This window comes from Pholcus phalangioides, unplaced genomic scaffold (assembly GCF_987345545.1).
Source record: "Pholcus phalangioides strain wild (caught in Gottingen) unplaced genomic scaffold, Ppha-v1.0 ptg000007l_1, whole genome shotgun sequence".
NCBI lineage: Eukaryota > Metazoa > Arthropoda > Arachnida > Araneae > Pholcidae > Pholcus > Pholcus phalangioides.
The window spans coordinates 13,019,104-13,038,655 of NW_028301600.1; the positions used below are offsets into that span (position 1 = coordinate 13,019,104).

General features: G+C 34.1%; 1 protein-coding gene across 5 annotated transcripts in view; it reads left to right on the top strand.

The window, feature by feature from the left end:
• The first annotated feature begins 6,411 nt into the window (after positions 1 to 6,411).
• LOC149084938 (coatomer subunit beta'-like) overlaps positions 6,412 to 19,552 on the top strand; it is a 115,486-nt gene continuing 102,345 nt past the window's right edge. For 2 of the 5 annotated variants that reach the window (XM_089232675.1, XM_089232679.1), the window contains exons 1-2: positions 6,551 to 6,744; positions 14,960 to 15,097. In XM_089232675.1, the coding sequence (XP_089088801.1) occupies positions 6,742 to 6,744; positions 14,960 to 15,097 (141 nt within the window). In that variant the 5' untranslated portion in view covers positions 6,551 to 6,741. Of the gene's footprint in view, positions 6,745 to 14,364; positions 14,477 to 14,959; positions 15,098 to 19,552 lie in introns of those variants that run through there. The other 3 variants (XM_089232676.1, XM_089232674.1, XM_089232678.1) reach the window with 3 other exon arrangements.

The following is a 19,552-nucleotide window of genomic DNA, read 5'->3' on the forward strand; positions in this document are numbered from 1 at the left end:
GTGTGGCCGTTAGAGGGGTATTACCGACCGACGGACAGACAAATGAAAAGTATAAGGGTCCATGGTGTTTACCTCCAGACCCTAAAAATGAACCCTGCTGCAATAATTATTGTAGGGAATTAAATTATGCGCTTGTTTTCTGACTTCAACGTCACACTCAGGTTATTAGGCTAACAAAATACAATCATTACACAAACTAGTCATACAATACAATATTGTAATAAATCGTACCAGAAACCGGCACAAACTTCTCTCACAGTCTTATGGTTTTGCAAAAAATGTTTAGTTCTTAAAACTTTACAAATTAATTAATACACATATCACATACAGATAGACATTTTGTAAAAAAACCACTTTTTTATATAGGTGGTGTTGACTATTCCATTGCCCACCAGAGGAAACACTTGTATAAACAACACATACTCTACGCGAGGATGATGACACACTCTCCGCACGAAGGTTTTTAACACCTGGCTGATGCGAAGATATATTTTGGAAAGAGAGAAAATTAAACTGCCCTTGTGGGAAATCGAACCCACGCCCTAGACCACTAGACTACAAAGGTAACGAATATCTCAATCCTTCCTTGGAGCTCGTGCGCACTGAACGGGACCGTACATGGACGGTCGGACCTAACTCAGGCCAAAGCTGTTCCGTGAAAGGACGTGGGTTCGATTCCCCGCAAGGGCAATTGAATTTCCTCTCTTTCCAAAATATATCTTCGCATCAGCCAGCTGTTAAAAACCTTCTTATGGAAGCGGAGAGTGACATCATCCTCAGATAAGTCGCCATCTGGTGGCAGTGTCAGCAAATAGTGAACTCTGGCCCGAGTTAGGTCCGACCGTCCCGTTCAGTGCACACGAGCTCCAAGGAAAGATATTCGGTGTCTTTGTAGTCTAGTGGTATAGGGCGTTCACCCGGAAAGTGAAAGGACGTGGGTTCGATTCCCCGCAAGGGCAGTTGAGTTTTCTTTCTTTCCAAAATCATAGGCGTAAAGTTATACAAAATGTTGGGGGGGCCTCAGTTTCAATATAACGAAACCTCGTTTATACGACGCGTCGTATAAACAAAGTTTTTACGCTCATACGGGTCAAAATGTCATATAAATGCGAAAATCGTTTTACTGAAATTTTTTGAAAATGACCTCTCTCCTTCTCCAGCTATAGTTCTTTTTTAAAGAATTTAATGGTTTTAATTCGAAATCTTTGGTTTTTTTCGATAATTGTGGCAGGCTGTGTGTTGTGGACAAGGCCGCAAGTTTCAACATGACCACTTTCTTTGCACCTTGAATCTCGTTGTCAGTACTTTCTTTCAAAAAGAAAACGCGGACCAGGCGCTATCGGATTTAGACAATTTTAACCATTGCCCCTGGCCTATCATTGGCTTTTATTTGCATTGCGAAGCCGGGTCTTTCACTTACACAAAAGAGATTTACCAGGCCGCGGGCTTCAAAATGTTTAGAACGACTGACCTATACTACAAAGGCCGCAACTAGATAAGTACTTGGTCAGCACGAGGCAAGCATTTTGGCGCCCCCTTGTAATGTTGAATGATAGGTAACTCAGCCACCTCGTTGGGCATTTTGCCTGTTGTGGCGTTGTATTTGTATTTGTAAAGAGGGGAAATTTGCTCCTCCTCTGGCCCGGGGCTGCAGACTCACCTGCTCCCCTCTAGCTGCGGCTCTGTCTCAGTCTGTTACAGTCTCAGGAACTAAGCTTTCCTTTTTTTTATGACAACCTAGCCCTCTAGCGGCAACAGTGTGGCGCCATAGTTCATTTGCTTAAAACTGTCAAGTAGTCAGAATAACGTGGCCACTCAGTGTATAATGCAGTAAAACCTCTCTTTTGCGGACACTAGTGGGACAAAAAAATTCTTCCGTAAAAGAGAGGTGACCATTAATCAGGGAGTTTGAAATGCATACTTTTATTATACAAGGGTAAATTATTATTTGGTCGTAAAAGGGGTGACAGCATCTGAGAGGTGTCCGTTAAGAAGGGTTTTACTGTATAAGAAAAATGAGTTAATTGTTTACTCACAATCCTGATCTCCAAGGATCCCTAATTAAGAACAGTTGATTTTAAACCTTCGGTTCACGTGTTTAGGCGCATTGCTCTTATTAGTTCCCCTTTTTATCCATATCTGTGGCAAGGCAGTCTTCAGAGCATCGCGAGCCCCCGGGCCAAGTGATTTTTTTTAGGCCCTACCTGGCAAATTCCGAAAATATCAAACAGTTGTCATTTTTGTGAGGCCCCTGTTCTGTTGAGGCTCGATTGGACCCATGCGTTAAGACAGCACTGATCTGTGGTCAATCATCATTTTAAATTAGCGAAAAAATTTAAAAGTTGGTGACTCACAAGCTGGGATTTTTGGTGGGTTTCTAGATTAAAACTCCCCCCCCCCCCCCGGTTCAGTAAATTTATGATGTAAAAAATAAAACACAATAATAGAATTCGTACCTCTCCACTCTTCTTAGCCGTGTAAATAGTGGGCCACACATCGAGTAATTGTTATTGCCCTGTCACCACCACTCTTGGGGGAAGGGGGAGGGGCATGGCATCATCCCAAGAAAGTAGTGAGAGATGAGCAGGTCTAGACATAATCTGAATTCCCAAAAATCCTCCTAAAACAGTGGTTCTCAACCTTTTTCAAACCACGCCCGCTGAATCAAATTTCTATGAGTCTACGACCCGGTTTGCGATATTTTACTCGTTCATAAAGTAATAAATTTTTAATAAATAACCAATTACTTTTTAATTCCGTGCAAATTAGTTGATTAACTAATTTAAACCATTCACACAAACAAATTGATTAATTAATTTAAACAATTTTAAGATATTAATTAATTTAAACAATTTTAAGATATTAATTAATTTAAACAATTTTAAGATATTAATTAATTTAAACAATTTTAAGATATTAATTAATTTAAACAATTTTAAGATATTAATTAATTTAAACAATTTTAAGATATTAATTAATTTAAACAATTTTAAGATATTAATTAATTTAAACAATTTTAAGATATTAATTAATTTAAACCCTTTTAATCAACTTATGAGTTGAATTCATTATTATCTTACGGTCTTAACACGGATTGTTAGACCGTTTTTCCTTTTTTGGTACTGTATTAATAACGAGTAGCACAGTAGTCAAAATAGGTACGTATGAATGAAGCGTTTCATCAGCAACTACAAATATCCTCATTGGAAAATATAATTGATCGCAAAACAATCGAAAGGTCTTTTTTAATACTGAATTTCATAGAATAATTTTGCATAGTTTTCATTCACAGTGGGAAATGAGAATCTTGCCATACATTTAAATTTATTTGTGCTGACTTACATCGAGATAACATTTATTTATTAGCACGTTTTGTTAATAATTTAGTATAAACTATATTTTATGACCGAATTTTGTATTTAATTTTAGCTAGAAAAAAAAGGTAATTATGTAAAAAAATTCTACATTGTAACACCATAAAAGTCAGCTGAAGAGAGTGTTCAATTTTGGGCGAAACACTCTTTTAGGTATATTCACGATAGATGCTCATGTAAATTGTGTAACTTTATAAATTTCAAGCGATATTTTATAAAATTTGAAAACTTCTCTAAATTCGAAACAAAATTTAGATTTGTGAACCTATCATTTGAATAAATGAACAACACTGGAAAAAAATCACAACGGAAACTCGCAATGTAATTCACTGTGTGCAAAGAAAACTGTACGGTACATCACCAGTCATGTGCACGTTGATGCACGATTCAAAACACAATATATTCAATATATTCAGCAGGTACTTCACTGATTAGTCACTGACATTTATCATGCACATGTCAATTATTTCGTTCATTTCTGAGAACAGGTTAATACGTACATCCTCCATCGTTATAAATAGACTGCTAGAGATTTTTAGGGGTTTTACGGCTGGTCATAAATATCGGAAAAATGCCCAATCACTCACCACTTATTCTACTTTGAAGTTATGCGGCCTGGCCTCTGGCGAGTAGCACAAATGTAAAACGTGTGTCTGAATCCCCTGTCCTATTGATGCACCCACTACATCCCTGGGGCAAAGCAAGAAAGCCTCCACACAACCGAAAATTTAGAGAAAGAGAGCTGGGGGATGTGGTGACTCTACAAGAATGCCTCTTTATTGGCGGCTAAAGACTAGCAACAGTTTCAGCAAGGGGCAATAGTTTCAAGGGGGGAAAATTTAAAACACATAGACAGCAAACGCGGATTTTTCATTCTTCCCTTGTTCAATCATGGCTCGGGCCCGAGACGATTCGCATCATTTTTTGTTTTTTCGCTCTATAAATTCACCATAATGGGCCCGCAAGAGATCCGAGCCTAGGGGCCCTGCTCTAGGATGTGAGGGCCACGTGTGTTCAATATTTGCGGAAACAATTACAAATTTATGCTTATAAAAATTTTTTATTTCTGAATCTCGGGGTGATCCGCTCCTCGCTTTTTCGAGTCCGACGCCATTTCATCATCAGTCAGACCTCAGTATAACATCACACCTGAAGACCGAATAAATATGACTTCATTAGCGTGGTCATTTAATAACGAGTAAACGTTTTGCCAGTTAAGCTAGCAGAACTTTAAGAAACTGACATTACAGGCGTGCTGACGGTAAGAGTGGTCGAAGTTATATCGAGGTCTTACTGTATATCAATGATTCCCAGAGGGTGAGCCACATGGATCTCCCATGAAGGAAGGTCCCACATTGCTCCTGGCTGGAGTCTCGAGAAGAATTTTTTTTCGTGTTTTTTACCATATAAATTCACAACAGATGGGAGGAGGGATTGGGAAATCCTGCTCTCGTACCCACAAAAAATCTCAATCCAGAAGCCTTGTTTGACGACGTGGAGGCCCATTGCTGAGAGGTAATTTGCAGATAAATTATATTGAATGACAGTATACTGCTGTGATTCCCAATCTGTTTGTTGCAGCACTTTCTGGGTGCCGCGGACAGGGCCGTAACTGTCGAGTAGGGGGGGGGCCTGAAACAAATGTAGTTTTACATCACCTGAACAGTGTAAAAGTCGATTACTTTGGACGATAGTTTTTGTTTCCTCAGAAATTTGCCGTTCTCTCAAAATTGCTGCCCAGGGCCAAAAGTTTTTGGGAAAACATCACAGCGTTTTACACGCCGCACATTATTTTTCTGCAATGACTGAAATACTGATATTTAAATAAAACTTAATTTCTTTCAAATTAATTCACTGGACCGACGGAGCCACTTGAGTCCCCTCCCAATAAATTTTGTGAGGGAGCTGAGCGCCCCCCCCCAATAATTTATGAAAAAACAATGCAATGCACCCTCTCTCCTACGTACGCACTTGAGTCTCGAATATACGGGACGACCAGCAATTTTCAGCCTTCCCAATGTTTTCTTCATGTGGGCGCCTCTGCATGCCCCCCAACATTGGTGGGGCTGACAGGGCCCGGGATAATTCTTGTCATTTTTTGATTTTTCACGTAGGAGCCTGCTAAAGATTCCAGCCCAGGCGCCCTGCTACAGGATGTGAGGGCCATGCCACGCCGTATTGCGATTAGCTTAATCGGGTGCAATACATCCAAATGAATTTTATTAATTAGTTAATCAATTAAATTATTTTTGCGGTGAATAAATACTCAAAAGCGCATTTTTTTGGTGGTACTAACAACGCCGATTCAGAAAAGATGCCAACAGCAACAGAGATTTCAGGGTATATGATGATAATGTTGCCTCATGATAATCCCTCTACAATGATATTTTTTCTTGGTCCGCCATCGTTATATCAAGGTTTCACTGCATTTCATTTAGCTATTGTTTATTTATCTCAGTGTTATTAGTCATACAGTATTTTGTCAATAATGTTTCGGCCCTGGCTCCCGAACTCGATGAGTAAAATATGGCTCTCGGAGTGTTCTTGTTTCGGTTTCAATCATCATTGGCCTATTTTTTAACCTTTCTTTTCCTCCTGCATCGTCTGGAAGCCTCCTTCCCCAAGGGTCACGTTCAAACAAAAGAAGAGATGCTTCTGAGTTTTCCGACAGCGGGAACGAGAAAGGACCAAAGCATCTCCACCCCATATCGTCTCCAGATGCCATACCGAGATGCATGTCTTCGGTCAGCTACGATTGGAATCGAGGGAGAATGATAATTGGAGATCGAGTGTCGTTGTTGACCGTGAGAAAAATACAAAAATTGTTACAAAAAAAGAAAGCCAAGGACAAGTCGATTGAGATTTTTAAAAAAGTATTAAAATAAAATTTCGAACAGATTTTTTTTACTAAACTTTTTTTGGGGCAATTTTTTTAATCACAAAAATTGTTTTTCCAAGCCAAATATAGGAAACGTATCCACACGAATTTTTTTGGGGGGAGCTGAGCCGGTCTTTCAAAATCATTGGAGGGGCTTGGCACGTGGGCCGGATACAAGTTTACTCCTATGTCCGAAATATGTCTTCGCATCAGCCAGCTGTTAAATACATACTCTATGGTCTATGCCTTCGATGTATTTCTTTCTCTGAAACAGGGGATAGCCCTCATGCTTAAAGCCATGTATAATTAAAGAAGAAAATGTCTAAACAGCGTGTTTATATTTTGTTCTCTGGTAACTTGTAGTACTGGTTTTTTTTTTAAATTCATGCCGAATTCATTTTTAATTCTGTTTGAAAATTTTTATTGTCAGTTTAACATCTGTAAAGAGGTGATTTCAGTTATTCATAGGGAAAAAACTGATTAACCGAAATGGTAAGATTGGTGTAATTGTTTAGAGCATCACCTAGTGATTCCATTTTGACAGCTAGCGATTTATTTTTGTAACATATTTCATCCGGGTAAAATATATTATAAAAATAAGCTAATTCAGTCCCATGATGAGAAAACGAAAGATATTTGTCATAGTTTATAAGTGAAAAAATCGAGCTGTAATTCCAGCTCCTGTTGGTTTTGATTCATTCAGCAAACCAAAGCATGGGCGGAGATACGGGGGGGGGGGGCGCCCCCCCCAGAGTCAAACGTGGAGTCGACTGATCTAATGTATATATGTATAGATGAATTGACATCATCATCATCGTGTTCCCCCCCCCCCCACACTTCCAAGTCAATCTCCGCCTATGAACCAAAATAGATAACCAGTCCTCAACCCGTGGCTCCCAGAGTATTCTAAAGGGAAGGGGGCGCAAATGAAAATAATGCAAAAATGGAATCGCTGTGCAAGATTAGGGAATCAGAGGTTTGAAAAAGAAATAATATTGTGTGCGCTGGGGAAATTGTTCAGCCGAAATTTCGGTCCGTTTTCCGCACCCTTCACAAAATTCTAGATTTGATAAACGGACCCTACACAAAATACAAATAAATGAAATTAAATTTGGCCTTTCATTTCTTTTGTAATTAATTAGATTATTTTGTTTCCCACAAAATTAATGAATTTTTCACAAAAATAAGGAAAATTTTCCAAAAAACAGGACCCTACTAAAAGGAGGTCTGGACAGACCCCTGGTAGGTAGATCATTCAAAGCAACTTCATTAATGATGAGGAAGTTCATTGTTGCTGTAACACTTGCATACCGTGTTTTTCGGAAAATAAGCCCTAGCATGATTTTCAGGATTCTCCTAATACAAGCTCTATCCCGAAAATAAGCCCTAGTTGAAATTGTCAATCAAACATATTTAGTACATCATTGCAACACACAACGGATATATTGAACCATATAAAATGATTGCTTTATAATTATTTATTATCAAACAAAAATATAAATGAATTATTTCATTTGAATTAATGCAGTAAAACCTCTTTTGTGGACACCGGCAGGACAAAAAGTTTAGTCGTGAAACAGTGGTGACCATAAAAAAAGGAGACAGCATCTAAGGACTGTCCGTCAAGAGCAGGGTTGGCAAAAAAACCGGGTTTTTGGTTTAAGCTGATTTTTTTTGTTTTAAATAGTATTTAAATAATTAATTTAAACAACAAAAGTTCTGAAAAATCATTCAAACTTCTAATAATTAATTAAAATAAAATGTTTATTAATGTAATTAACACTATTCCCATATTAATTAATCTATAAATATTTCTTACATTTTAACAAAAACCAACTTTTCCAATTCAGTTATTTTTTTGTTTAACTCAATGGATTACATCGTGTTTGAAAATTCTTTTAATATTATTAATCATAGGTTTTTTTAAAAAAACCACGTTGGTTTTTTTTCAAAAAATCAAATAAAAGTTGCCTAAATATAATTTCTTTCCTTGAAAAATATCATATTGGTTCATTATTAGCCAAAATGTTTCATTTTTACCACATTTTATATCCTTGGGGTACATTCTGATGGTATATCTTTAAATGACATAAGATTTTATAAGTGGTTTTTTTCAAAAAGTCTCATAAAAGTGGCCAGAATATATATATATTTTTCATATGAAGTATCTTAGTTATATAAAGTTGTATATGAAGCCAAAATTTCTTATTCTTACAACATTTTCTAACTTTTGGCTACATTCTGATGCTCTATCTTTAGCAAATTCATGAATAAGGATTGCATCACACATCTAAATGTAGTGGTGTATTATCTCACAGGGTTTCTTTTTCCCTTCACAAAGAAGCAGCTATAGTAGTGACATTATCATGCTAGGGGCAGGTGGTCCTATAATCCAATAAAGACACCAGCTGTCCTTAAAGGACAAAGACTAGTGTACTAGTAGTTACATTACCTCAGATTTTCATTTTCTTTCCCATAAGAAGTTGCACATCTCCTACTGTATATCTCCCAGTCTTAACATTCAATAGTTGTTTTTTTTATACTTTCACACACACACTGTTAAGCCCAGTTAATCAAGGTTCTACTGTATAGTAGTAACAGATTTATGAACAATAATCAGCTATATACAGGGTGATTATAATTTAAGTTTTGATTCTCCAAAACTATACAATAAATACTGATCAGAATGACTTGAAAACTTGCATGGATACTCCTGAAGCAATGGAAGTTTCTTTCGCAAAAGAAAAAAGTGCAAAATGTGCAAGTAGATGATGCTGTACTTGGCCAGCAGTATAATCTATGTTGTGCAACCACATTTTGACACTTCCACAGCATCAGTGTGTGGATAGAACTTATATCAAGATGCACATTGCAATACCAGCAAAGCAGCTGCTGAAGACCCATTTTGACAGGATGCACCTTAACCCTTGCAACTTCTGGCTGTGGGGATACCTCAAAATGTTATAAACAGTGGTCAGATTGAAAACTTTAGTGAATTGCAATCTCCAGCACATTCCCTATATGTTAGAAGTTCCTCAGGAATATTAATGGGGGGGGGGCACGTTTTGTTTAATAAAGCTGAATTGCAAGCACATCCACATTATGACCATGGCGTACTCCGATTCTGTTGTTGAACAAGAATTTTTGTGCTTTCAACCTCATAGCCAGAACATGCGGTGGACAACATATTTAACATTTCTTAAGTAAGTTGTAGTTATTTGTTCAATTACTTTGTTTTTTGTGATGATTCCATGAATTATGAAATCATGAAATGCTATAATTAAGGTATCATTCTGCCATGACTGGCTATCATTTCCATTCTGCGAGCAAATTTCCCACATGTTGGATGATGTCATTAATTTTACATTTTTAAGTATTTTTTCCCCTTTACCAAATAAAATTGAATATTTTCAGGAATATTCATGTCAATTTTCAAGTCATTTTGACAATCATTCTTTTTTTACAGTGTTTTGAAATCAGAACCTTAATTATAATCACCCTGTATATCGTAAATCATTGCTAATTAATCTGCATTATTTATGCTTCATTAAATACATTAGATTCACCTAATTTTTATTACTTTTTGCAAAATAGCTTCCTAATTAAGTATACTGAAAGTAAATGGAGAAAAACCTTTATATATTATTTGGTTAATAATAACATTAAAAGAATTTTCAAATACACAGTAATCCATTGAGTTAAGCAAAAATAATTAAATTGCAAAAGTTGGTTTTTGAAAAGAAATATTTGGTTGGTAAGAAATATTTATTGATTAATTAGTATGGGAATAGTGTTAATTACATTAATAAACATTTTATTTTAGTTAATTATTAGAAGTTTGAATGATTTTTCAGAAATTTCATTGTTTTTAATGTTAATACTATTTAAAACAAAAAAACCTGGTTTAAACCAAAAAAACTGGTTTTTTTACCAACCACAGTCCCCAACGTTCCAAAAACCTTAATCGGCAAATGAACTTCCCCAGCGTAACTTTCATTACTTAAACTGTTCCGTTTGGGTATATAGGATTTTATGGTGACTTTTAAGCATATGGCAATACTGTTAACAACCTTTTTTTTTATGGGAGCCATAAAAATAGTCTGTTCCTCTTTCTCAAACTTTTTCATAGTGACGACTCAACCGAAGTAGCGACGAGTAAACGAGGGTTTAATAACATTGTGGTCTATGAGAGCTGGAAGGGTCCGAAGAAAAATGACGACTTAACAGAGTGACGACTTATCAGGGTGACGACTTAACGAGGTTTTACTGTATATATAATTAATATAAAGATGTCTTCTCCAGTTACTTTCAGTATGCTTAATTAGGAAGCTATTTTGCAAAAACTAATAAAAATTTGGTGAATATAATGTATTTAATGAAGAATAAATAATGCAGATTAATTAGCGATTATAGGGGATTATATACTATATACAGGGTGATTATAACTAAGGTTCTGATTTCAAAACACTGTAAAAAAAAGAATGATTGTCAGAATGACTTGAAAATTGACATGAATATTCCTGAAGAAATGGAATTTTATTTGGTAAAGGGGAAAAAAATACTTAAAAATATAAAGTTAATGACATCACCCAACACGTGGGAAATTTGCTTGCAGAATGGAAACGATAGCCAGTCATGGCAAAAAAAGATAACTTAAATATAGCATTGCATGATTTCATAATTCATGGAAACATCACAAAAAAAAAATTAAAAAAAAAATTAATTAAACAAATAACTACAACTTACCCAAAAGATGTTAAATATGTTGTCCACCGTGTTCTGGCTATGAGGTGAAAGCATAAAAATTCTTATTCAACAACAGATCAGAGTATGCCATGGTCATGATGTGGATGTGCTTGCAATTCAACTTTATTAAACCAAACGCCCCGCACGTTAATATTCCTGAGGAACTTCTAACATATAGGGGATGTGCTGGAGATTGTAATTCACCAAAGTTTGCAATCTGACCACTGTTCATAACATTTTGAGGTACACCCCTCGCACAGCCAGAAGTTGCATGGGTTAAGTTGCATCCTGTTATTGTCAAAATGGGTCTTCAGCAGCTGCTTTGCTGGTATTACAATTTGCATCTTGATAGAAGTTGTTCTGTCCACACACTGATGCTGTGGAAGTGTTGAAATGATGTGGGTGCACAAAATAAATTATACTGCTGGCCAAGTACAGCATCATCTACTTGCGTATTTTGCACGACTTGCACTTTTTTTTCTTTTGCGAAAGAAACTGCCATTGCTTTAGGAGTATCCATGCAAATTTTCAAGTCATTCTGACCAGTACTTATTACATAGTTTTGGAATCAAAACTTAGATGCAATCCTTATTCTTAAATTTGCTTAAGATATATGGAGCATTAAAATGTAGCCAAAGGTTAGAAAATGTGGTAAGAATGAGAAATTTTGGCTTCTGTATATAACTTTAAATAACTAAGATACTTCATTTGAAAAAATATATATATATTCAGGGCCCCCCCCCCCACTTTTTGAAAAAAAAACCACTTATACCATCTTATGTCATGTAAAGATATACCAGCAGAATGTATCCCAAGATTATAAAATGCGGTAAGAATTAATTATTTTGGCTAATATCGAATCAATATGATATTTTTCAAGGAAAAAATAATATTTAGGCCACTTTTATCTAAAAAAACCACTTGGTTAAAACCAAGGTTTAAACCAAACAACCCTGGGAGTGGTTCATGGGCGGAAATACAGGGGGGGGGGGCATTGCCCCCCACCATCAAAGGTGAAGTCGACTGATCTAATGTATATATAAAGTGACATCATCATCTAGCTCCCCCAGCAATAACGACCGTGTCCCCCCCCCCCAGACTTCCTAGTCTATCTCCGCCTATGGAGGGGTTTTACTGTACTTGAAATAAAATATAATATAAACCATAATTAAATTTTCGTTAATACCCATACAGACATTCTTGGAAGAGAGATGGATGCCTATGTAAACAGATAAATTTGGGACTTTGACTTTTATTTTAAAAAAATTGTCGAGTCGGCGCTTGTTATAGCAACCCCACGTTATAGCAGCTATTCCATTACAACAATCAGTAGAATAAGTCCCCAACAGAAAATAAGAGAAAGGAAAGAGAAATGTAATTAAATTTAACATAACAATAGGTGGTGGCAAGATATATACAATTGGTGTGAATAATAAACATGTAATGGGGTTGAAGGTGCTGTGACGCTTATGCGATATGAGAACATGAATTAACATGCAGAATACAATAACGTACATCCGTGCCAATGCAATGCATTTGTCTAAATTTTTCTTAACAAAAAGTTGGATATGTTATTTGGCAGCATTTTTTTTCCTTTTTTTCTATTTAATTCATACATTGAGTTGATAAAGCAGAGGGGAAAAAATGAAAGTTATGTTTAAGAGAAAAAGTCTGAGGATAAAATTAAAAGTGGATCTCAGTGTCTGCAATTTGGAAAAGATTTTTTAAATTCGAGAATGTAGTTGCCTCTTTAATCTCAATGGGAAGGGTATTATAAAATTTTGGAACAAGAAAACTGAAATGTTTTTTGAGTATAGTTTTGTGAACTAAAGGTAGTGAATAAGTGGAATTAAGGCGAGCAGATGTGCTAGCTAAGTTTGAGGTTAAAGTAAATTGATTCTTCTTAATTATCATTACTGATCTATAAAAATATAAGTAACGTTGAGGTAGGATCTGGAGTTGATGAAAGAGTTCATTTGATGGAGTGTTATAATCAGATGTCAATAGCCTGATAATTTTTTCTTGTAGAGACAAAATAAGAGTAACATTAGATACATAATTGCTTCCCCAGACTGATAGACCATACAGTAAATGAGAATGAAACATTGAGTAGCAGTAGGTTAGTAGAAAGGTTTTACTCACGATAGGTGGCGATGATAAAACTTGTATAACATGAAACTCAATTTAGCTTTTAAATGGTTAATATGAGAAGGCCATTTTAAATTCTGATCAACATGAATACCAAGGTATTTCATCGTAGTTGTTTGTTCAAGATGTTGACAATTACATGAATTACAATTATTTATTTTTACAACCTTATTTTTAATTAATCATTTGTTTTGGCACATTTTGACCTTATTGGTCCTTGTGCCATTAAACCCGAAATCCAATCCAATGAATTACAATTAAAACAATTTGCTTCATGGAGTATTATGTTATGTTCAAGAGGTGGAATATTACGTAAAGAGAAATTGATAAATTTACTTTTCGAAATGTTTAACTTGAGATTATTATTAATAAACCAGTTTTGAATTGTAATTATATCATTATTAATTGTTGTGATGAGTGGTTGATAATCTGATCCAGAGTAGAGAATGACAGTATTGTCGACAAATGTAATGATTTTACCACTTATTTTAAGATTACTTATTAATAATAAGTCAACATTAACATTACACATTTACAGTTACATTAATAAAGATAATGAATAATAACGGACCTAATACAGATCCTTGTGGGACTCCGCTGATAATCATAAAATTACCGAAATGAGCATTACATTTTACTCTGAGTTCTGTTAGTAAGATATGAGTGAAGAATGTTAAAACCGTTGCCTCTGATACCACAAGAATACAATTTAGAGAGCAGAACTCTGTGAGCGACACTATCAAATGCTTTCCTAATATCTAAGAAAATGCCTATAGTTTTTTGAGATAAATCAATATTTTTGTACACATATTCAGTAAAGTTTAAAAGTGCAGATTCAGTGCTTCTTTTTGGTAGAAATCCATTCTGATTGGAGGAAAAGAATTCACTGTGGTTTAAGAAAGAGTAAATCCTAATTTTGAGAATCATCTCAAAAACTTTAAAGGTGGAGGGTAAAATAGAAATAGACCTATAATTGTTAAAATCATTAGAATTTCCCCCCCCCCCATTTTTGTAAATAGGAATAACTATTGCAGATTTTAGAAATTCTGGAAATTCCCCTCCCCCCCCCCCTTTTCAATACAATTATTAATTAGAGTTGCCAAAATTTTAAGAATATTAATAGGAAAACTTTTGAGAATATTTGTAGTTATACCGTCAAAACAGGAAGCAGAATTTGGAAGTGATTTGATTATTTTTGATATTTCATAAACTGATCAGTAGGCATCAGAAAGATAGATTTGTCATTGGTGTGTATATATTATTGTGAGTGAAACAGAATTTACGTGTATGTGCATTGAAGAAAACAACAGTTTTGTATCTTAGAATGAAGGTGATTATATAAGAATAGTTTTCTTTATCAATCAACTTTGATTTAATTTCTTTTGTTTCGAACTTATTTCTGAAAATTTATCCAATTTTAAAATAATTTTTTAAGGTTTTAATCTAAAGGTTTCTAAAATCTTTATAACCAAACTTTTAAAACCTCTCATCATGACCTGGAGAATATTCTCGAACTAAAAGTTGTCATTGGGGGGTGATTATACCAAAAATTGTTTTGCTGTAAATGTTTCAGGCAACGAAAACTGACTTATATTTCACAATATAAACAAAATTGGTAAAAAAATTTAAATTATTTGAAAGAAAAATGAATATTCTCGATTATTCTCCAATTTTTACATCTAGGAGAATATTCTCAGAATATTCTCGTTCTCAAAGAGTTCCGGAGAATCTCACCTCATATCTCGTCAAGTTTTACAAAAATTTCATATGAGTAATATGCTGAATTTTTTAATTATTTTTCTTTCAATTACAGCCTTTGAAACTTGATGTTAAAAGGAAGCTGTTAGCCAGAAGTGATCGTGTTAAATGTGTAGATTTGCATCCAACAGAACAATGGATGCTTGCTAGTCTCTATAACGGTCATATTCATGTGTGGAACTATGATACTCTTGTATGTCAATTAATATAATTTTATATTTTATAACAATTTGTTACTATTGTTTTTTTTTAAATCCAATTATGACTTTTCAACATCAAGTTTTATTGTTTTTAAACCATTTTTTGTGCACATCAAGATGAAAAATTGAGCTCCCAGTGAAGTTGCCAATCAGTAACTCCCTTTCTGCTATCTGATTTCTTCAAAAATTCATAGTATTAAGGCATCTTGTATTAAAATTTTTTTCCTTGGTATATAAAAAAGAATTTTTTTTGTCACAACATAAGTAATATGACTAATTATTACTGTCATCAACTAACAGTTAATTAGTCTGTTAATAGTTAATGGCTTTTATAATGTATTAATAATTTATGTTTTCATTATTCACAACATCTCAGCAGTTTAGAAATTAATTTTTTTTCACAGCACATTAAATGAACTAAATGCAGTCTATAAACAGTCCTGTTCATGGGCGCCGGATTATATCTACTCGTGTTGCCAAAGTAATACCAATCATCATCGGGTCAGTCAACTCCGTTTTTTTAAATCATTACCAGACTATCAACGAGACATCCATTGCAAATTAAAATTCCAACTGCCATGAATAATGCTAAATTTTATAACTCCTGATGTCGAGTTGAACGAGTATGGAACAGATTGCCAACAGAACTCGTATGTTCATCCACATGTCACAGATTTTGTCACTCTCTCAACGGTTTTGATATCTCATCATTTTTAACATGCTATGCATTTTAGTTCATCACATTGAGTTTTATTGGTGTATACATGCTTATTTATAGCTTATTTTTATATACACATATGATAATATTCATGATTTTTTTTTTGATAAAACCTATTGATAGGTGTCATCTTTTTATCTGTTTCTCCCCGTTTGTTTGCGTTCTTGTATGAAATCTTCATTGTTTCTACTGATCTTGCTGCTTTTTCTCATAGGCTCTATTGATTATTTTAATTTAGAATGACATGTGCAATGATTTTTTAATACTCTTAATTTGATTTTTTAAAATATATTTTTTATTTATATACATTCATATATTGAATTTTATTTGTGTGTACATGTTCATTTTAATATTTGTGTGTGGGTTTTTATTTTATTTTATTAACGCATTTCTTGATGTCATTTTTTATGCATTTTCCCCTTGCGCATTAGGGCGTATCACGAAAAACTTTTTTTCGAAATTCAAAATTTCAAGTTGATAAAAAGTTGTCAACGTCAATAAAAAGTTGTTTTAAGTACAAAAATGTAAAGCTTAGAATATTAGTTAACAGTAAAAAAAAATATATTTGTCATGTAACATTTAGGTCTCGAATTAGCACTAAAATTATCAGTTTTTCGCAAAATTAAGGTCTATTGTTCACAGTTTCAATTACTTCTAGTCTACTTTTTTTCATTAACAAATTTCTCAGAACCATACGGGTAAAAAGTATTTCGAAACTTTATATGTATTTACTAGACCCAACTTAATTTTTATTTTATGAAATTAAGCCTGTTTTTGGGAGTACGAGAAATAAAACTAAATATAACTGAAAATTAAAAATAATTTTATTTTCTACAGAAAAAAAAATTATAAATATCAAAATGTTTACTTTTGAAAAGTAATTCAAAATGAATCTTGATAATTGATGAAAATTTCAGAATGTTATAGTTGTCAGTTCGGAATAGACTTATTTCATATGTACGTGGCATCACAGTTATAAGCAGCTCTCTCAACCTGCAACCAAAGTTTTTTAGACTGGTTGTAAAGGACATTTTATAGCAACTAAATTAAAATGTGCCTGTAAAAACAAAAATATTAGATTTAATTCATTATTGTTTCAAAAATATATTTTTATAGTTATAGAAAAAATAGTCTTAATTGAATGTTTATTCCTCTAGTTCCTGTTTCAACGATCAACTTTAGCTCTTGGTTGCTTAAGTTAGTTATGAGAGGTGGCTCTGTTACTGTTGCAAACTGCCAATCAATAAGATTTATGTAGTCCTGTGCCTCAAAATTAACTTGTGGTGGTTTGAAAACCCTTTTTGCTTTTAACTCTGTTTGTCGAGCTTTTTGTATCCTCTTGCTTGCTAGACATCTAATATGTTTTCGTGAGTCAAACAACATTCCCAAAAGGAGATGTTCTGGGTGTACCATAAAAGCACTTCTCTGTAAAGTTGATTGAACAATAGCCTTAAGATCATCTTACAAGTACTTGATGCATTGTACAATCTCAAAAAAGTTTTGCGATGCATAAATAATTCCTGGATGACATTTTATTGTAAAACATGAGGGAGTATAAACTTTCATGACAAACTAGTGTTTCATGACAGCTAGTGTTTTCAACTGCGGGGTTGGATCAAGTGATGCAATATATAAACGTAAAATTCGGTTTGCCATTGTCAGCCATCTTGCATGGGAGATGTTTCCAGGGTTTCTATTTGCCAACTCTTGGGGGGGCATTTGCCTGTAAGTACAGCCTGACATATATGCCAGAGATATTTCTGGTCTGTGCTCAACGCCTTAAAATCAACGTCTGGAAAAATACTATTTATTTTATTGTACACAACAACTGGTAAACCTTCAACTTGTTAAACGCTTTCCTATTGGACCACTAAAAGAAGTAGGTCCAGAAGTTGGACCGTCGAGAGCAACCATAGCTTTCCTAAGACACAATTTGTTTAAATGAAGCAAACAAACCACTGCTTGTGCTGGGTCTTTTAAAGCATTTTCAAACAATGAAATTGATCCATTATAAACTCTAGTATTTGATGCGGTACCATCACAACCAACAACTTTAATCATTTCATCTCCTCAATGCAGTTTTCTTTCATAAATTTTAGTATTGATGACATTATGTCTTCCCCAGAGCCACTGTCTGGAGTTACGTGCCCCAAATATGTTGAATCTGGTTCTTCAACCAAAGATATGTGTTCTTCTAGTATAGTTTTCCGGACACATTTATAACTTACAATTTCTTTACTCATTGTTTCATCATTTCGACCATCAAAATAGAGGGCAATTATTTTTGAGGTGCCGAGTTGAACTAATACCTTTACGATATTTTACCCTTTTCCGAAAAACCTTTGATTTATCAATTACCGCTGCCTGATTTTCTGGCGTTATAACATTTAAATCCTGCAAAAGAGCACTTGCTAGCTAAGATCCTGCGGTACTACTGTGCCTAGACTATAAATAAAGCAACTGAAATCAACCTAAAGGATGAGTTGAAAATCGAAAAATATGCGTATATGGTAAAAAAAATTAAGGTTTTCATGTAGATTCCGTGAGACCTAAATGTTACATGACAGATATGATATTTTTTTTACTGTTAACTAATATTCTAAGCTTTACATTTTTGTACTTGAAAACAGAAATTTGCTTTATATTTATGTTTGTAAAAAAAATTTAAAATCTGCATTTTTGACAAAAAAAAATTAAACTTTAGGCCTATGCCGGAAGACCTAAACATTTTTCAATTACATTGAAATTTTTTTTGGTAAATATGTGACCATAGTGACAACTTTTTATTAACTTGAAATTTTGAATTTCGAAAAAAAGTTTTTCGTGATACGCCCTAATGTGCAAGGAGAAAAGGCATAAAAAATGACACCAAGAAATGCGTTAATAAAATAAAATAAAAACCCACACACAAATATTAAAATGAAATTCAATATATGAACGTATATAAATAAAAAATATATTAAAAAAAATCAAATTAAGAGTATTAAAAAATCATTGCACATGTCATTCTAAATTAAAATGACAGAGACCTAAATATTTTTCAATTTCACTGAAATTTTTTTTGGTAAATATGTGACCATAGTGACAACTTTTTATCGACTCGAAATTTTGAATGTAAAAAAAAGTCTTTCGTGATACCCCCATTGCACATGTTCGTGTGCGTGAATATGTTATTGTTTTTTACTGATAACCCCACTATTTCTTTCTAATTATTGATTGATTGAATTGTGCACCCGTGAAGTAAGTGCCTAGGGCCTTGCACAGGTTTGTATATTAAATATAAAAATAAAAATCATTTAAAAATAGCTCATATATTACACTGAAAGCTTTTTTTTTTATGTTTGCATGAAAAAAAAAGGAATTTTAAATCGCTATTAATTTAAGTGATTTTTTTCGCCTCTTTTACGCACCACCAATGGTGGCTGCGGTTTTACCATTTTCGCTCTGCTCCTCAGGGAACCTATCAATTGATGAAAAGTTTGCATATCCAAAAATGTCTAGCACTAGCTCATTATCCCTAAGGATGACAAAACAGGATTTGGCCAAAAAGACATCCATAACCGAATGCCATTGTCATCTACTTCCCAATATTTCTTGTATTCATCCTTCCTTTCAGTGATTTGCATCCTGTTGTTGAAATTGTACAAAAAGAAAAACAGCGGTGTCCAGTACGAAGCTCGCGGAACCCATGACACTTGAGATGGTTTTGCAGGCTGCTTTCCTTGAACAC